This window comes from Plecotus auritus (assembly GCF_963455305.1).
Source record: "Plecotus auritus genome assembly, chromosome: 8".
NCBI classification, from domain to species: Eukaryota; Metazoa; Chordata; class Mammalia; order Chiroptera; family Vespertilionidae; genus Plecotus; species Plecotus auritus.
Window position 1 is genome coordinate 171,043,078 of NC_137782.1, and position 15,834 is coordinate 171,058,911.

The 15,834-nt window shown below is 41.3% G+C and overlaps 1 protein-coding gene across 1 annotated transcript in view; it reads left to right on the forward strand.

Moving 5' to 3' along the window:
* The window catches only part of NBAS (NBAS subunit of NRZ tethering complex), a 211,088-nt gene that overhangs the window by 105,693 nt on the left and 89,561 nt on the right, over positions 1–15,834 (forward strand). Inside the window, exons 27-31 of the mRNA XM_080683646.1 lie at positions 125–187; positions 2,021–2,143; positions 7,823–7,925; positions 11,155–11,384; positions 14,140–14,252. Of these exons, the coding sequence (XP_080539772.1) occupies positions 125–187; positions 2,021–2,143; positions 7,823–7,925; positions 11,155–11,384; positions 14,140–14,252 (632 nt within the window). The remainder of the gene's footprint in view (positions 1–124; positions 188–2,020; positions 2,144–7,822; positions 7,926–11,154; positions 11,385–14,139; positions 14,253–15,834) is intronic.

Genomic DNA, 15,834 nt, shown 5'->3' on the forward strand with positions numbered 1-15,834 from the left:
GACGTATTAAGTTCAGGAAACAGCATGTCTTTTTTTTTTTTTTTTTTTCAGTCAAGTGAGTTTTGAACTTTATTTAAAGAGCTACTACTGGAATTTAATTGTAATTTATTTCTTAATCCTTTAGCCCTAAGACAGATGTAACCACCACTCTTCATGACATGGTAGACCAGCTGGAGCAAATTCTCAGGTGAGAACAGTGACAGCCTGTGGCTCTGTGCTGATTAAGATTTAAAGTGACTAGAAATGTCACTTTAAATACGCCTAGCAGTCATTTCCAGTTTGAACCTACGTATGTTTGACTCTTGTGAGTGAATTAACTTCAAACAAATATACCATAGCTTATTTCACAAACTGCTGGAGTAATAAGATCATGGGCTTTGAAGACTGGTAGACTTGTGTTCAAATTGAGGTGTTGCCATTTACCGGTTGTGTGATCTCTGAGCCTGGGGTTTTGTATCTCTGATGTTGAACTCATGAGGTTATGGAATTAACATTAGATTAAGCATTTAAAGTACTTTGCACACTGTAGGTACACAAAAAAATATTAGTTCCTGCACTAATTATTGCATTTATCAGTAAACAGTGTTCATTATACTCCTAATTTCTCTTTTTGGGACGATACATTTGATTGAATATCCAGATATAGCAAACTACACTAGTACCTTTATGTAACTGTAGTAATATTACTTTACTGTCACAATGAAAAATCAAATTGTCTCTTTTGGAGACTGGAATTTCCCAATTTTCCATTTAGGAAGTCTAATATCGTTTATTAGTATTTATTTTTATATAAATATGTAATTATGCTTGTGTATAATTTTTAACTATTTGTATTAAAAATAACATTTTAGGAATGATAAACGTTGTTCTTCCAATATGTAATTATAGAAATCATAGGTAATAACATAATAACATTGATTTATTGTGGTAATATGTATAGCAAAGTATAATAATTTGGAATCTGTGAATTAGAAATTATTTTCATTCAAATTAAAGGACTTCAGTGTACAGGTATTTTGAGTTCACTGGGTTAAGTCAGTATAGATTCACTCCTTACAAATCTTCATGGTTGCCTTTGTCTCCTAATGAAACAGAGGAACTGCCTCAGAGATGTGCGGTGAAATAAACAGTGTATTTCACCCTCTGCTGCTGGTTGTAGCTGTGGGTGGTCCTCACAGCCACTTACGCTCTCCGTCCCTCCAGGGAGCAGTACCACCCTGGAGGTTCTGGGTGATACCAGGCCTTTCACTGTTGACCTTAATTGCTGACTTTTAAAACGGAACCTTTTTAGCCCTGTTCCAACTCAGAGCCATTAACAGGTGGTCAATGTTTTGATGTGGCAGGTGACATGACCCATGAAGCCTGTCTTTGGGGAAAGTGATTGAATGCTAACCGTCTCTCTGTGAGCCCAGTGGTGGTTAATTCACGTGTGTGAGGCCTGGCGAGGTAGTCCCGGTGTCTGTTGTGCTGATAGTCATGGAATGGAATATCTCAGGAAGATTCATATGAGACCAAGAAAGTTCGTGACATAATTTGTATTTTTATAGAATGGATTCTGGAGGGAGATTGAGTCTTACGATATTTCTGTGGCTTTCCAGCTATGAAATTCTTTGCTTATTGCTTTTTTAGCAGCCTTGCCTATAACAAAATACTCAGTAGGATTGTTAAGAGTTAAAGCTGGGTATTGAAATGATAAATTTGGCTTATTTTATTGACTCGGTGCTTTTAGAGTACAGGAAACGTGTATTAAAGGATTTGGAGAGAAAGATATGTTATGCTTTTTGGTGTGTTTGTTACTTCTTCCAAGCATATTGCAGTAAAAGTCAGTAGGGGAAAAACGATTTGATATATAATTACTAGTTTGTCTGTTTGTTGTTTTTTTTTTGCTGAGAATTAATGTAATATATAAAATTGGGTTGTTCTATGTGTTGTTGTTGTTTTTAACAGGAAATACCTAACTTACATATTTAAGATGCTCAGACTTTGGTAGCCAGAATTGAAAAGTCTTCTTTCCTTCCAGCGTGTCCGAGCTTCTGGAGAAACATGGCCTTGAGAAGCCAGTTTCATTTGTTAAGAACACTCAGTCGAGCGCGGAAGAGGCACGCCAGCTGATGGTGAGACTGACCAGGCACACCGGTCGGAGGTGAGTAATAAAACTGGTTGATACTTGTATATGGTTAAAAGTAAGTACTGCGCTTTTTTTTTTTTTTTTTTTACTTCATTGAGTTATACATGACCCACAATAAATTGTGCATATTTAAAGAGAGTAGAATTTGTTAAGTTTTGATAGATGTATATGCCCATGAAACCATCATTACATTCAAGATAATAAGCATATGAGTAAATCCTAGCTGTCTTCCCTGGCCCCTTTATAATTCCCTCCCTACTGCTTCTCTTCATTACACTCCATCCCCTCTCCCGGCTATCACTGACCCACTTTTTTGTCCCTATACATTACTTTTCATTTGCTAGAACTTTATGTAAAAGGAATCATACAGTAAACATTTTTTTGGGGGGGTTGTCACTCAGCATAATTATTTTGTGATTCATCCATGTTGTATCATGGATCAATAATTTATTCAATTTTCTTTGCTGAATAGTATTCCATTGTATGGATTTATCACACTTTGTTTATTTACCTGTTGATGGACATTTGGGTTGTTTTGAGTTTTGGCTCTTACAAATAAAGCCATGAATATCATGTCCCAGTCTTTGTATGGACATGTTCTTTCTTTTGGATGAATCCATAAGAGTGGAATGGTAGCGTCATTTGGTAGGTGGATGGTTAACTTTAAAAAAAACCTGCCGAACTGTCTTCACAGTAATTGTATCATTTTCTCTTCTAACCAGTCTTGTGGGAGGGTTCCCGTCGCTCCACATCCTCATTAGCACTTCTTATGGTTTGTCTTCTTAAGTTTAGCTATTCTAATAGGTGTATGGAGTGGTATCTACTTTTGGTTTTAATAGCTTTCTCTAATGAGTAACAATGTGCTTAATTGCCATTTGGTCATTTTTTAAAATTAGGTTATTATTAATTTTGAGAGTTCTTACATGTTCAGGATACAAGTCCTTTATTAAATACTAGTGGCCCGATGCACGAATGAAGATTTGTGCACGAATGGAACTTTGTTCCCCTGGCTGCCGGCACCACCTTCGTTCTGGCCGGAGCAGCCTTTCCACTCCAGCCCAGAGCCGCCTTTCTGCCTTCCCACACTGCCCAGAGGCCCCGAGCAGCTGGGGTGGTGCAGAACGCCTGCGTCCCACCCCGTCCCTGGCTGCTTGATGCCTGCATATGCAAATCAACCCACCATCTTTGTTGGGTTAATTTGCATACTCACTCCTGATTGGCTGGTGGGCATTGCAAAGGTACTGTCAATTAGCATGTTACTCTTTTATTAGGTAGATGCTTTGCAAAGATTTTTCTCTTGTCTGTGCCTTATCTTTTCACTCTTTTACCGGTGTATTTTAAATAGCATACTTTTAAAATGTTGATGAAGTGCAGTTTGGACTTCATTTTTTATTTTTTGATTGTGCTTTGGACATCATATTGAGAGACTTTTCCCACAAAGATTTTCTATAGCTAGCAAAGTTTTATAGCTTTGTAGATTTATACAGTGGGCCTCAAAATTAGATAATATTAGTTTCCCAGCTTTGTTTTTCTTTTTCCAAGTTGTTTTGTTTATTTTGGGGTCTTTGTGTTTACATATGAATTTTAGAATTAGTTTGTCATTTTCTGCAAAAACAATCTTTTGGATTTTTTATGGGGATTTCACTTGGAGAGTATTGCTGTCTTAAATTAGTATTAAGTCTTCCAGTCAGTGAACTCAGCATGTTTTTCGTTTACTTATGTCTTTAATTCCTTGTAATGATCTTTGCTGTTTTCAGTGTATAAGTCTTGTACTTATTTTGTTAAGTTTATTCCTAAATACTTTATTATTTTTGGTGTTACTGTTTTTCATTTCATATTCGTATTGTTCATTCCTAATGTGTAGAAATACAATTGAATTTTGATATGTTGATCTTGTGTCTTCCAGTTTTGCTGGACTCATTTATTAGCTCCAGTAGGTTTTTTTGGGAGATTCTATAGGGTTTTCCACGTCACCCATGAACAGAGATGGCTTTACTTCTTTCTTTCCAATGTGTGAGCTTTTTATTTATTTTTATTTATTTTTTTTTACTGGTGTTAGCATGCTATATTGTGTGGTATAAGGCATGGTTCACAGTTCCTCCCATTAGCATGGTATACCTTTCACTTTTAGTTAATTTGTGTTTTGTATTTGAAGTGCCCTTCTTGTCGGCAGCATGTAAGTTGGGCCTTTTATGCTGGGATTAAAGGGAATTAATACCCATTATACCTGCCCTCAAGCAATACCAGCCATGAGATGGCAGAAGCATAAACCTATACCTCCCAGGCGACTCCTGCAGTCAGAGCCTCAATTGACTGGAAAATTGCTTACGTAATGCCGCCAGGGTTGACTTGTTCAAGGACTCTCCTGCCTGGCACGTTCCTGTTTTCATGTCTGCCTCTTTCTACCTCTCTCTTTCCACAGTGCGCTGTAGTTATTGGCATAGGTGTCATATATTCCCTCTGACCATAAGCTTCTCCAGGGCAAGTGTCATAGTCACCTACATCTAATATGGGACCTTACATAGCAGTGGCCCTCTCTCAATAATTACTAAGTGAGTAATTTAGAAGGTGTTGGCATCTTACATCTTAAGATTTCTTTACAACTATAAACAAATGGTCAGTATTTCTGATCATGCCAACTGGGAAGCTACTCTTCAATAGGAAAGCTCTGTTGTTGCTGCTAGATTAGCTACTGTGTTTTCGTTGAGTCCCTTACGTACTTGTGAGGTTCTGAAGTTGATTTCTGTCCTGGCGGTCTGCTTCCTGCGGATGTGTGGGAGGATGGCCAAGCATGCAACAGACTGAAGATTCTCAGGGGGAAGGGGTGGGAGCGCGGGAAGAGATTAACCAAAGAACTTAGGTGCATATATACATAACCCATGGACACAGACAATAGTGCAGTGAAGGCCTGGGGAGGGGGTGGGAGTGAGGAGGGGGTCAATGGGGGAAAAAGAGGGGGCATATGTAATACTTTCAACAATAAAGATAAATTTGAAAAAAAAAAACAAAAAACAACAACCAACAAACAAAAAAACCAAAGTAGTCAACTTGAAATGTATCATTTCACATACGCTACGTAGCTTTGCCTCTGTACTACAGACTGCTCTCATTCATATTATACCGGCGGTGGGTTTCTTTGTCTGTCACAGATCCAGTTTTACCACCTTGAGTGTAATTCTCTTTCTCCCGGGCACATGCACTCCTATCGCAAGGCTGGAACTAGCACATACTGTTTGTATGCAGAGATCTCTCTGTTGATTTGCAAACCCCTTCAAGTTCTACTCCTGGTTCTTATTTACGGAAAGTGTTTTGAGAAGGCCATTGTAAATAATGCCCTATAATCTATTTTAATTAGAACCTGTACTTACGGCCAGCCATGTGTGAGGAAACAATAATGCCATCTGTCCTGGCGTTGATGGCTTCCAGGAGAGCAGCTGGGCCGTGAGAACTCGCATGCAGCTAGATGGTGCCTAGTCTGATTTCCTCCTCAGGTGCCAGGGGGACACTCGCTTCATCAAACGCTCTGCCACTTCTCCGCAGCCAAATCTGAGCGCGCCTCTCATTCCGGGAGGCCCACCTATAGAGGTCACGTACCAGGGTCTCCCTGTGGTGAACATTTCAGGGATTGTCCTGGGAGTCTTGCCAATATATCAGTTTTGTGGATTTGTATGCTGGGGGAAAAGTTTCCTTCTATGCTTTATTGAATGTGGGATGGAAGTAACTTTTTATTTTATGTAATAAATATTAAATGCCATAAGCAAGTAAAGCATATATTTATTAATAGTTTTAGGTGAAAAATTCCTGAAGACTAGAATTCTCATAGGAATGGTCCCAAATATACATTCTCCCCCTCATGGCAACGCCATTATAAACAAACCATTTATTTGCCCCGTTTTCAATGCATAAAAAAGAAAAGATGCGTGAAAAAGAAACATTCATTTGGCATTTGACAAACACAGTGCAACACACAACAAAACCTGCCCTTTTCCAACAATGAGATTCATGATCATGTAGAATTTCAAGATTAGAAAGTAAAGAGAAATGATGATTCCAGGCTCAGATATGTTCCACAAAGATGAACGATCCAAAGAGGCAAGAGCATTTCAAAGCAAGTCTACTCCCACGAGACCATGCTAGTAGCCATGCGTGTGACTATAGAAAAACAAATATTTTTGTATCTCTCAGATTCGTTCATTCACATTTATTGAACATAATTTTATAGCAGAAAAATGGGGGGAGTGTCTTCACACATTTTTGTTTAAGTTAATCCCCACAGTGTACAGAAAGAGAATCTGAAGCTCAGAGAAATTGAGAAACATACTTAAATCCACACAAGTGATGACTGTTTTTATAGTACTTAGGGACATCTTGCTTCAGTGCCTGTGTTTTATCAAAGCTACTCTCATCCATTCCTGTCCCTCTCTGAGATACACTCTAAGTGAGGAAACTGAAATTCAGGGATATTAAATGACTTGCTCGCGACCATGCAGCTGATAGGTGACTGTGGGTGATACCGTTAACAAAGCCCTTTCCTCGTCTGCAGGGGAGTCTGAACCGTTAACTCTCTGGCTCTGTAACCCTGGCTACCAACGTAAATGGTGTCTGATCGCCCGGCTCTGGGCCTCGCTGCTCGTGTAGCACCTTCCCGCTGGGTATCCCGCCTCTGCCCGGGACAGGTTGTAAATGAACTAGGACACCTGGGTGTGGTCCCCGGCCTGTCCTTGAGGGGACCCTGGAAACTCTGCCTGTAGAATTGTTACAAAAGATACTGGCTCTCGTGGGGCACGGAGCTCTTCCTAAGCCAGAAAGGGTCAGCCGTGGGCAAACTACGGCCCGCGGGCCGGATCTGGCTGTTCTATCCGGTTCTCTTGCTCTCCCCTCCGCTCCTTTACTTTGAATTTATATCAGTTCGCACAAACACTCCATCCATGCTTTTGTTCCGGCCCTCCGGTCCAGTTTAAGAACCCATGGTGGCCCTCGAGTCAAAAAGTTCGCCCACCCCTGGGTAGATCCTGCCACCAGCCCGTGAGGCTCCGTCTTCTTGCATCTGGGCTGTCGCCTGGGAGGAAGACAACCCTGCAGTACCCTGTCCCACTCGCTCTGTGGACTGCAGCGAGGTCTCCCCCTGAGAGGACCAGGGACGTCCCCTGCTGGTGCTGTCCCTGCTGGCGTGCTGTGGGTCCAGCCTCTGGACCGATGCCACGTGTGGCCGGTGGTGGCCTCTGGGTCCACCTGTGTGCTGGAAGTGAAGCAGACCCGGCTGAGGGCTGCGGAGTGAGGAAGATGGGGCTGGAGACCAAGTCTCCTGGGGCCCGGTGCTTTCTCTGCTAGACGCAGCCGCTGTCTCACGGGGCTTTGTTTGGCCCCCGGCCCTCCCAGGTGGTTCACCTTGGCCGTTGCCTGGTAACGCTCTCCCAGTTTTACGTCTCGGCGGTTGATGATGGAGCTCGCCTGGCAGCATCTCTAGCACTGATGCGGAGCTGCCCGACTTTCCTGTCTTCAGTCCAACATTATTCCTGCAGATGCAGACGAGGGACGTTTCTGTTGATTATTTGGGAGCTTGTGTGGCATATGGAATGGTGGTACCAGTTTTTTTTGTGTGTGTGTTTTTGTTTTTGTGGGTGTTTTTTTTTTCCACTCTTGGCCAATTGGAGAGATTTCATGACTTGTTATTATTCTTCTCCTTCCCCCCAGGCAGCCTCCCGTCAGCGAGTCCCACTGGAGGGTGCTGCTTCAGGACATGCTCGCCATGCAGCAGCACGTGTACACGTGCCTGGACTCGGATGCTTGCTATGAGGTAACCCTATGGATGTAGCTTATCTCCTTGGGTTTGGAAAGCTTGGTTGATACAGATCGTTTATTGGACACACGGTGAGGAGCAGTAACTTCGCTGTAAGTAGTCCTGTCGAGTAAGAGCTGGTGATCGAGTGGTGCTTCATAGTTCGAGCGCCCTCCTACCTCCCTTCCTGTCTCCGCTCTCTGTTCATTGCAGCCCCATTTAGTTAGTGGGTTAGCAGTCCTCCGCTGGAAACTCCGAGTCACACTGGACCCCCTCTCTTCCCCGGTTCTGGTCACGAAAGCTTACTTACTGTGCCTCAGTTACTGAGAAACCCGTCCTTCTTCATCTCTCTTGCAATAATCCACCTCGTCTGCCTACTTCTACATTTCACATTCACAGGGACTCACACTCTTCTTCTAAAACAGACCTTTCCAGACGCTCCCCTTCCTAACTTTTGCTGCTCGTTCTCTCTCAGTTACTAGCAATCACCCCACTTCTCGGCATGGCCTAGGAAGCCGCCGCGGATTCCCGCCTCCCTGGCCCCGCTCACCCCTGACATCCCCGCCAGGTGCCCGCGCTCCGTCTGGCACAGATCCCCGCACGCGCCATGCTGCTTCACGTTTCTGTGGCTGCACGCCTTGTCCCCTTTGCCTGGACATACTTATTTCTCTTTCCTTTGTTTGAAAATTGCTGATCATTTTCAGGACTCGGCTCACTACGCCCTCCACAGAGCCTTCCTTTGTCCTCTCAGGTGACTTGCCTTTCTTTTCCACGCAGTTCCTTGTGTCTGTGTGTTTCCTCCACTTGGCCGTGGAGCTAGCTCCTCCGTGGGCACCACCACGTCATGCTCACCCCCGCGTCCCCCAGTGCATATCGTGCCTGGGACACAGGGGCTCCTGCAGGCGGGTTGTTAATGCCTGGGAGGCAACCGATGGGGGTTTACTCATTATTTTGGGAGATACGTGTTTTTCACCAAGTTTCTCCTAGTTTGTATGGAAAACTTATCTAACCCATTTTTAATTTTAAGAACAAAAAAGGGATCTTATTTGAATTTTCCTGTGAAATAAGCTTGATACAAAATATAGACTATTTCTTGTGTCACTGTGCTCTGCGAGGCGTGACCCGTTGATAAAATGAGAATTATAAAAATAGGTGTCTCTTTTATGAAGTAGGTTGGTATTTTAATTCAAGACGATTTTAACAAGAGTCTGTAGACTTGAGAAATGAATGGCTTTAAATTTGAGCTTCAGGTTTTTAAATGCTTGAACGAGTATGAAGTTTTTATTTATGGGTACAGTCTCAGACCATGTACCCCTGCCAATAACTTCTCTTTTGTATCTGATGTGGAACTTGAATTCCAGTTTCAGGGTGAAAATATCTGTATGCAAATGGGGTCCAAAACTGTCATATGTATGTGTGAATTGGTGTCTTTAAGTTGGAGTTGCATTATTTTAGTATTTTCCTGTTTCTGATTCTGATTGAAAAATTGGTAATAAGTATATTACACTTGAACTAGCTCCTGTGTGGAGCAGTGTGTCATAAACAACTTGACATATTAAATCACTTTTATTATGTTTTAACACCTTTTCATTAGGCTTTGGCATTTCAGTGACTTCTGGCCATTAGTTTCTCCCCTTGGAGAAAACGTTTGAAAGCAAATTGTAACAGTTTTGAACGGTTCTAGAAGCAGGTAATATAGATTTGGCAAACTTACCTTGTTAAATATTGTTTAATACCTTTTAAATTATACTGTATCGTCTTGCTGACTTTCGGCCATTACATTAGGTTTCGATGTCCTTGGGAAATATTTTGTAAGCTCACTGGCACCATTTTGAAAATATTTTACAGCCTAAAGAGCAGACATGTGTGTTCTTCATTTTAGCAAAGCCTTTCCATTTTAGAGTGAATTGTATTTTTCAGCGTTGGGCATTGACTCCTTACGGAGGATCAGAGACACTGTTACAGCCACGTTATGTGGGTCACTTGGAGGGAGCCGTTTCACCTGTTGGGTATAAGTGATCAGGGTGATGTGCTTTCTGTCACAATCCGTACTCTCTTCTTACCAGTAATTTCAATAAAGGCCTGTCTAAAGATGCTCTCCTCAGAAGCCTAGGAACGTGAAAGCCGGACAGTCTCACTAATGACGAGGAAACTGTTTTTCTTCACGAAACCTTTTTTTCACCTTTTCTATTTCTGTGCTATCTGCATCCACAGTGGCATTTTTGGGCAGATCATTCTTAGGGAAGTCCTCGAACTAATTACATATTGATATTATTATTAGTGTAGGTTTAAAAGGCTGTCTGTATTTAAGACATTTCTGAAGTAAGTAATCTTCCTTTTTGTGATTAGTTGTGGTTTTAATTTTTTTACACTCACACATTTTCTACAATAAGTTCTACATTCATATTTGCAGTATTCTTTTATTTTTATTATTGAATGTATTGGGGTGACATTGGTTAATAAGATTAGATAGGTTGCAAGTGTATATTTCTACGAAACATGATCTGTGTATTGCATTTTGTCTCCATCACCCCAAGTCAGATCATCTTCCATCACCATGTCTTGGCCCCCTTTAGTCTATCTTAAATATAGGAAACCATTTGTCAGTTGATGCTATTTGTTGCCTAGTAGAATACAGTGATATTTGCATGAGTACCTTCCATCAGTGGCTCTTGTTTCATTTAAATTACTGTAATTTACAGATTGGAAAAAAAGCAACCGCCATGTTATATGGTACATTGTAGCTTCACTGGCTCGGTCTAGGTTTGACATTGGAGGCTTAGCTGTTTTAGTTAGTGAGACTGAGTTCAGATGCTTTAAGCAGTCATGAATTATATGTATTATATTCAAACATTTTATTTTTAAAAATTGAAGTGGCTATAAATAGTTTAAACAGAGTGGCCTTGTTGGGTATAGGACAGTATTCTAATAGATTCTGTTTTTGAATGAGAGTGAACTTTAGATATTTTACTTAAATATTCATTGTAACACAATTAGAATATTATATTTAATATTGGTTTGCTCGGTTAAATTATTTCTTCTGGAAGAGGGAGTTTTTTAATTGAGGTGAAATTAACATAGCATAAAAGTGTGCTTTGTTACCATTTAGCATATTTGCAATGTACGCAGCTGCCACCTCCAGGGTGGGGGTACGTGTAATTTATTTCATTTGGACGCAGAGCCTTCATTGGGTTGAGAATGGAATCCTCCTTTTTAAAGCATTCATTCCAGTTTCTTGTTCCCCCAGATATTTGCAGAAAGTCTCCTGTGTTCCAGTCGCCTTGAAAACATCCACCTGGCTGGGCAGATGATGCATTGCTGCGTGGGTTCCGCAGACCCACCAGCAGGCACAGCCCACAGAGGGAAGGCCCCGCCCAGGGTGAGCTACGAGGCCAGCGTTGACCTGGTGCTGGCTGCCAGCAGGGAGTACTTCAACTCTTCCACCAGCCTCACCGACAGCTGCATGGACCTGGCCAGGTAGAGGGGCCTGTGTTCTTCCATCCCAGGGGTGTCAGAACACACAGACAACATCCATTAACACACCTGTACCCTGACCGTGCTGTATGGGGCACAATTATTTATTACTTGAATAGAGAATAAGCTTCATTATGTTATGAATATTCATCAGCTTCCCCGAGACTCTTTCCCCCAGAACGCTTCCCCATCGTCATTTCTACTGATTATCTGTAGGCTGTGTTCCTCTTCTGTGGGAAGAGATTGGCGTGACAGCCTGGAAATTGAAGTTCTGGCAGTTTCCAGCACAGTTAGGTGATGTCTGCCTCCTTCCATGGCTTCTGCTCTGATTAGATGATAAAGCTCAGAGTTCCCTTCCAGGTGGAAATTTCTCGAATATGAATTCAGCTCCCCATTGGCCTGTTGTACTGGAAGTTTAGAGTTCACCTTTTTACTGTTGATTCTTAGGACCTTTTTTTGGCGTAAGGGACGTTTGCCCTTTGCCTGCCTTAAACATTTTAACTGTGTTGCCAAGTTTTTATTATCTATAATTTATCTTTTAAATTGCTATCAGAACTTTTTTTAAAACTTTGATTGTTATTCTTTCCTCTTACGGTGTGGTCTTTTGTGTCATCCTTTGGAGGTTGTTAATTCCTAAGGCCATTAAAATAGTTTTTATTATTGTTTCTTACCACTCTGATGGTTTTATTTTTACATTGGAATTTTATGGCCATTTGGAATTTATTTTGACATAATGATTGTGGAAGCTATTTAGATTTATTTTCCCCCAAAACGACTAGTTATTTCAACTTTAGCAAAACTTCAAGGTGACTTTTTCTTCCAGTGATATCTTGCCACAGAGAAAATAATGTTTTCCCAAACCATGAACTTGACGAAGTTGTTTAAATAATTAGTAAAATTTTTTTCTTCTCTCCCAAGGGGTCGCATTTCAGATGATGAAAATATCAAATAGAGTAGCCTTTGAAACGGAGTGGTTTGACCTACATCTTTTTGGCAGGTGTCCTCAGAGATCATTTTAAAAACTGCTCTTCCTGTATTTCCCCTTCATTCCATCCCTTTTTCTGCCCTAGGGCAACCTTCATTTTAAAAGATGTCTTAAGTCTATAATGTGGCACCAAACTGATTGAGACTTGTGAGCTGGATGTATTTAAATGTTCCCACTGGCATTCAATGTAGAAATAGCCCATACATTCTTATTGGTTAAACTGTTACTTATTAACTAATATTTCTTATAGAGGAAGCAGTTATGAATATTCACAAGATAAAATAGTCCAACAATCCAGAATGGATATATATGGACAATAAGTCTCTCTCCTCATTCTAGTTTCTCTGACTTTACCCCCCAGCCTTTTTTTTTATATTAGTGTCCTACCAAAATATTAAATGTTACCTTCTTTCCTAAATCACAAGTAAGTGTTTACTATTTCTACGTACTTTTCTGTATCTTGCTTTTTTTCATTTATGATCTATATTGAAGATTTTTCCAAATGATACATATAGTTTTACTATATGTAAACTTGTTTTATTCTTCTTTAATGGTTATACAGTATTCCATTGCTTGACTTTTGTATAATTCATTTAATTAGTTCCTGATTGAGTGCATTTTATTTTAGAAACATTGTGGTAGTGAACCTGCATAATTATGTCTGGGCATGTGTGAGCCTGGCTGTATACATTTTTCGAACTGGAATTCCTGCGTTCAGAGCAAAGTGCAGTTCGAATTTTGGAAGCTACTACAGAGGTTATATATCTTCGTACTTGAATCAACAATTAGTGTGTTAGTCCTCATCTGAATTAAATTCTACAATTTTGCAAGAGCAAGCAAGGGCTTTATCTATCACTCAGTCATACCGGTGCATACTGGGGCCCAGAGGTCTTCGTCTGATCATTTATGATGTCAGCATCATTAGCTCTTTTGGGCCTGATGTCTGTCTGACTGCCTTTCTAGTCTCGTCTTTCAACATTGCTCTCTGCGCACCTTTCAGAAAATAACTTTTTGTTAATTAAAAATGTTTATTAAATACACTGTCTTTGTCTCTGGATTATTTTTAAAATATGTTTTTATTGGTTTAAGAGAAAGGAAGGGAGAGAGGGAGAGAGATAGAAACATCACTGATGAGAGAGAATAATCACTGATTGCCTGCCTTCTGCACACCCCTTACTGGGGATCGAGCCTGCAACCCTGGGCATGTGCCCTGACTGGGAATCCAACCGTGACCTCCTGGTTCATGGGTTGATGCTCAACCACTAAGGCACATTGGCCAGGCAGTCTCTGGATTTTGAAGAATTTGTTTAAAATACTTCAAAGGAATTACAGATTGTTAAATTAGCAAATCACTTTGTCCTGTTTTTTATTGCCGCATTACATTACTAACCGCTTCTTCCTTTTTCAGGTCTCGGGGGAGACAAAATAGTCACTGAATCAAGACGTTTTTGTTTTTGCTAGAAGAATAGCTGGAAATTACCTGCATCCCGTCTTTATTTTCATCCTTTTCTAATATCTTGCTTCCTATCAGTGTAACCCTGCACAAATCACTCACCTCTCTGAGCTCCGATTTTGGCTTCCTCAAAAAGCAAATGGTGCTATTTGCCTGTCTCACAGGCTTGTCCTGAGGACTAAGAGAGATACAGAAAGCATGTACAGAATACTTGGAAGTAGTAGGTTTTTGATAAATATTGTTGGATCTTTTGTTCAGTATACAAAGGCAACTTAGCCAAGCTTGTTCCTGCTTTGTAAAATGGGTCTCATTTCTCTTAGGTGCTGCTTACAGCTGATAATAGACAAGCCCCCTGCCATTCAAGAGGAGCTGGACCTTATCCAAGCCGTCGGATGCCTAGAGGAGTTTGGGGTCAAGATCCTGCCTCTGCAAGGTGAGTTACCTGCTTAGTGTTGCACTGATCACCTATTTTGCATTAATTTCCTACTGTTTCTTTTTAGTTTTTTAAACGAAGAGTACCTTTGGTTATTTAATCCATCAGCAGTAGATCCCGCCCATTTTTCAAATGAAACTTAAGTGGAAACCCAGAAGAAAAAAGAAAACCGACATTTTATCACAATTTTATTTTTCCAAGGTTACAGTTATGACACTGAAAGAAATAACATTAGTACCAGCAGCGAGGCTAATGGATAAAAACAAAGACAGAAATTGGAATTATGGATGAGAATTGCAGATTTACATCAATTTTGGTATATAGTTTATTTCTGCATTTTGTTTTAGTTGCATAGATTTAGTAGCTATACATGGTAATATTTTATTTCTTTTCATGCTTACTAAAGAATATTCTTTAATTAGGTTTATAATGTTATTTTAAAAGAGGGGATGACAAGAAGTTCCTGTTCAGAGTTTAATTATTAGCTCTATCTTGACATTGCTCAGGACCCTTGACCTAAATGTAGAGATCAGGTGAGTACCAGCCAAAACAGGTTCCTTGCCCTTGTCTGCTGTGTGCTGTGAGGACAGTGCGCTTCTCCCCCTGCCCTGGCCTTTACCTGACGGGTGGGAGGGAGAGTTTCTGTTGCTTCAAACCCTGGACTCACCAGGCAGGTGTTGCTCAGTGGTTGAGTGTTGACCCATGAACCAGGAGGTCTCGGTTCGATTCCCCATCTGGGCACATGCCTGGCATGCGGCTCGATCCCCAGAAGAGGGCGTGCAGGAGGCAGCTGATCAATGATTCATCATTGATGCTTCTATCTCTGGCTCCCTCTTCCTTCCTCTGTCTGAAATCAATAAAAAAAGATTCCCCCAACCTGTTCCCCCCCCCCCCCCCCCCCGCAATCCTGGACCTCAGTGCCCTAAAGGCAGCAGGTAGCTTGGTTCTTAGCGGCATGCTTGGCTGGCTTCAGTGTAATCTCTTGTCTCTATTCCTAACTGTGGAAGTGTCTGAAATTGGGGGCGGGGTGCATCGCTGACTTCCTTCCATCTCTCTAGCTCTGATACTCTGTGGCACTCTGTTAGCAGTGTTTTTGCTGGCAGTGTTTGCACAGCAGCTGATGGGCTTGAATATCTGCATCCAGACCTCCAGTCCTGCTGTAGCTTCTGAGGCATTCCCTGCCATAGGGGAGTCTGAAGGAAGACGTTTGCTTTCCTGTCCTCACAGCTTGATCCATACAGAATGTGTCCTTTGTATGCTGCCTGCTGTGTTTGTGCCACGGATACGCCTTAAGGTGACGCTGCCTTTGTATTCATCAGGGACACTGGGCCGACAAAGGACTTGATATTGCGAGATTTAGGGTCTAGGTGTTGTACTGTAGTCGGAACAGTCGTTCATTTTGTCACCTTGCTTTGTTTTGAAGCCGCCTTCGCCCACCCTTCAGGAGTTACTGTTTCTCATCAGGTACTGGCTAAATTACAATCAATGAGTTAATCGAAAACAGGAATGAAAATATTATATAGAAATGATTCCCAATGTATGAGTCTCCTAGGAATTATTTGTGTGTGTACACGTGTGTGCT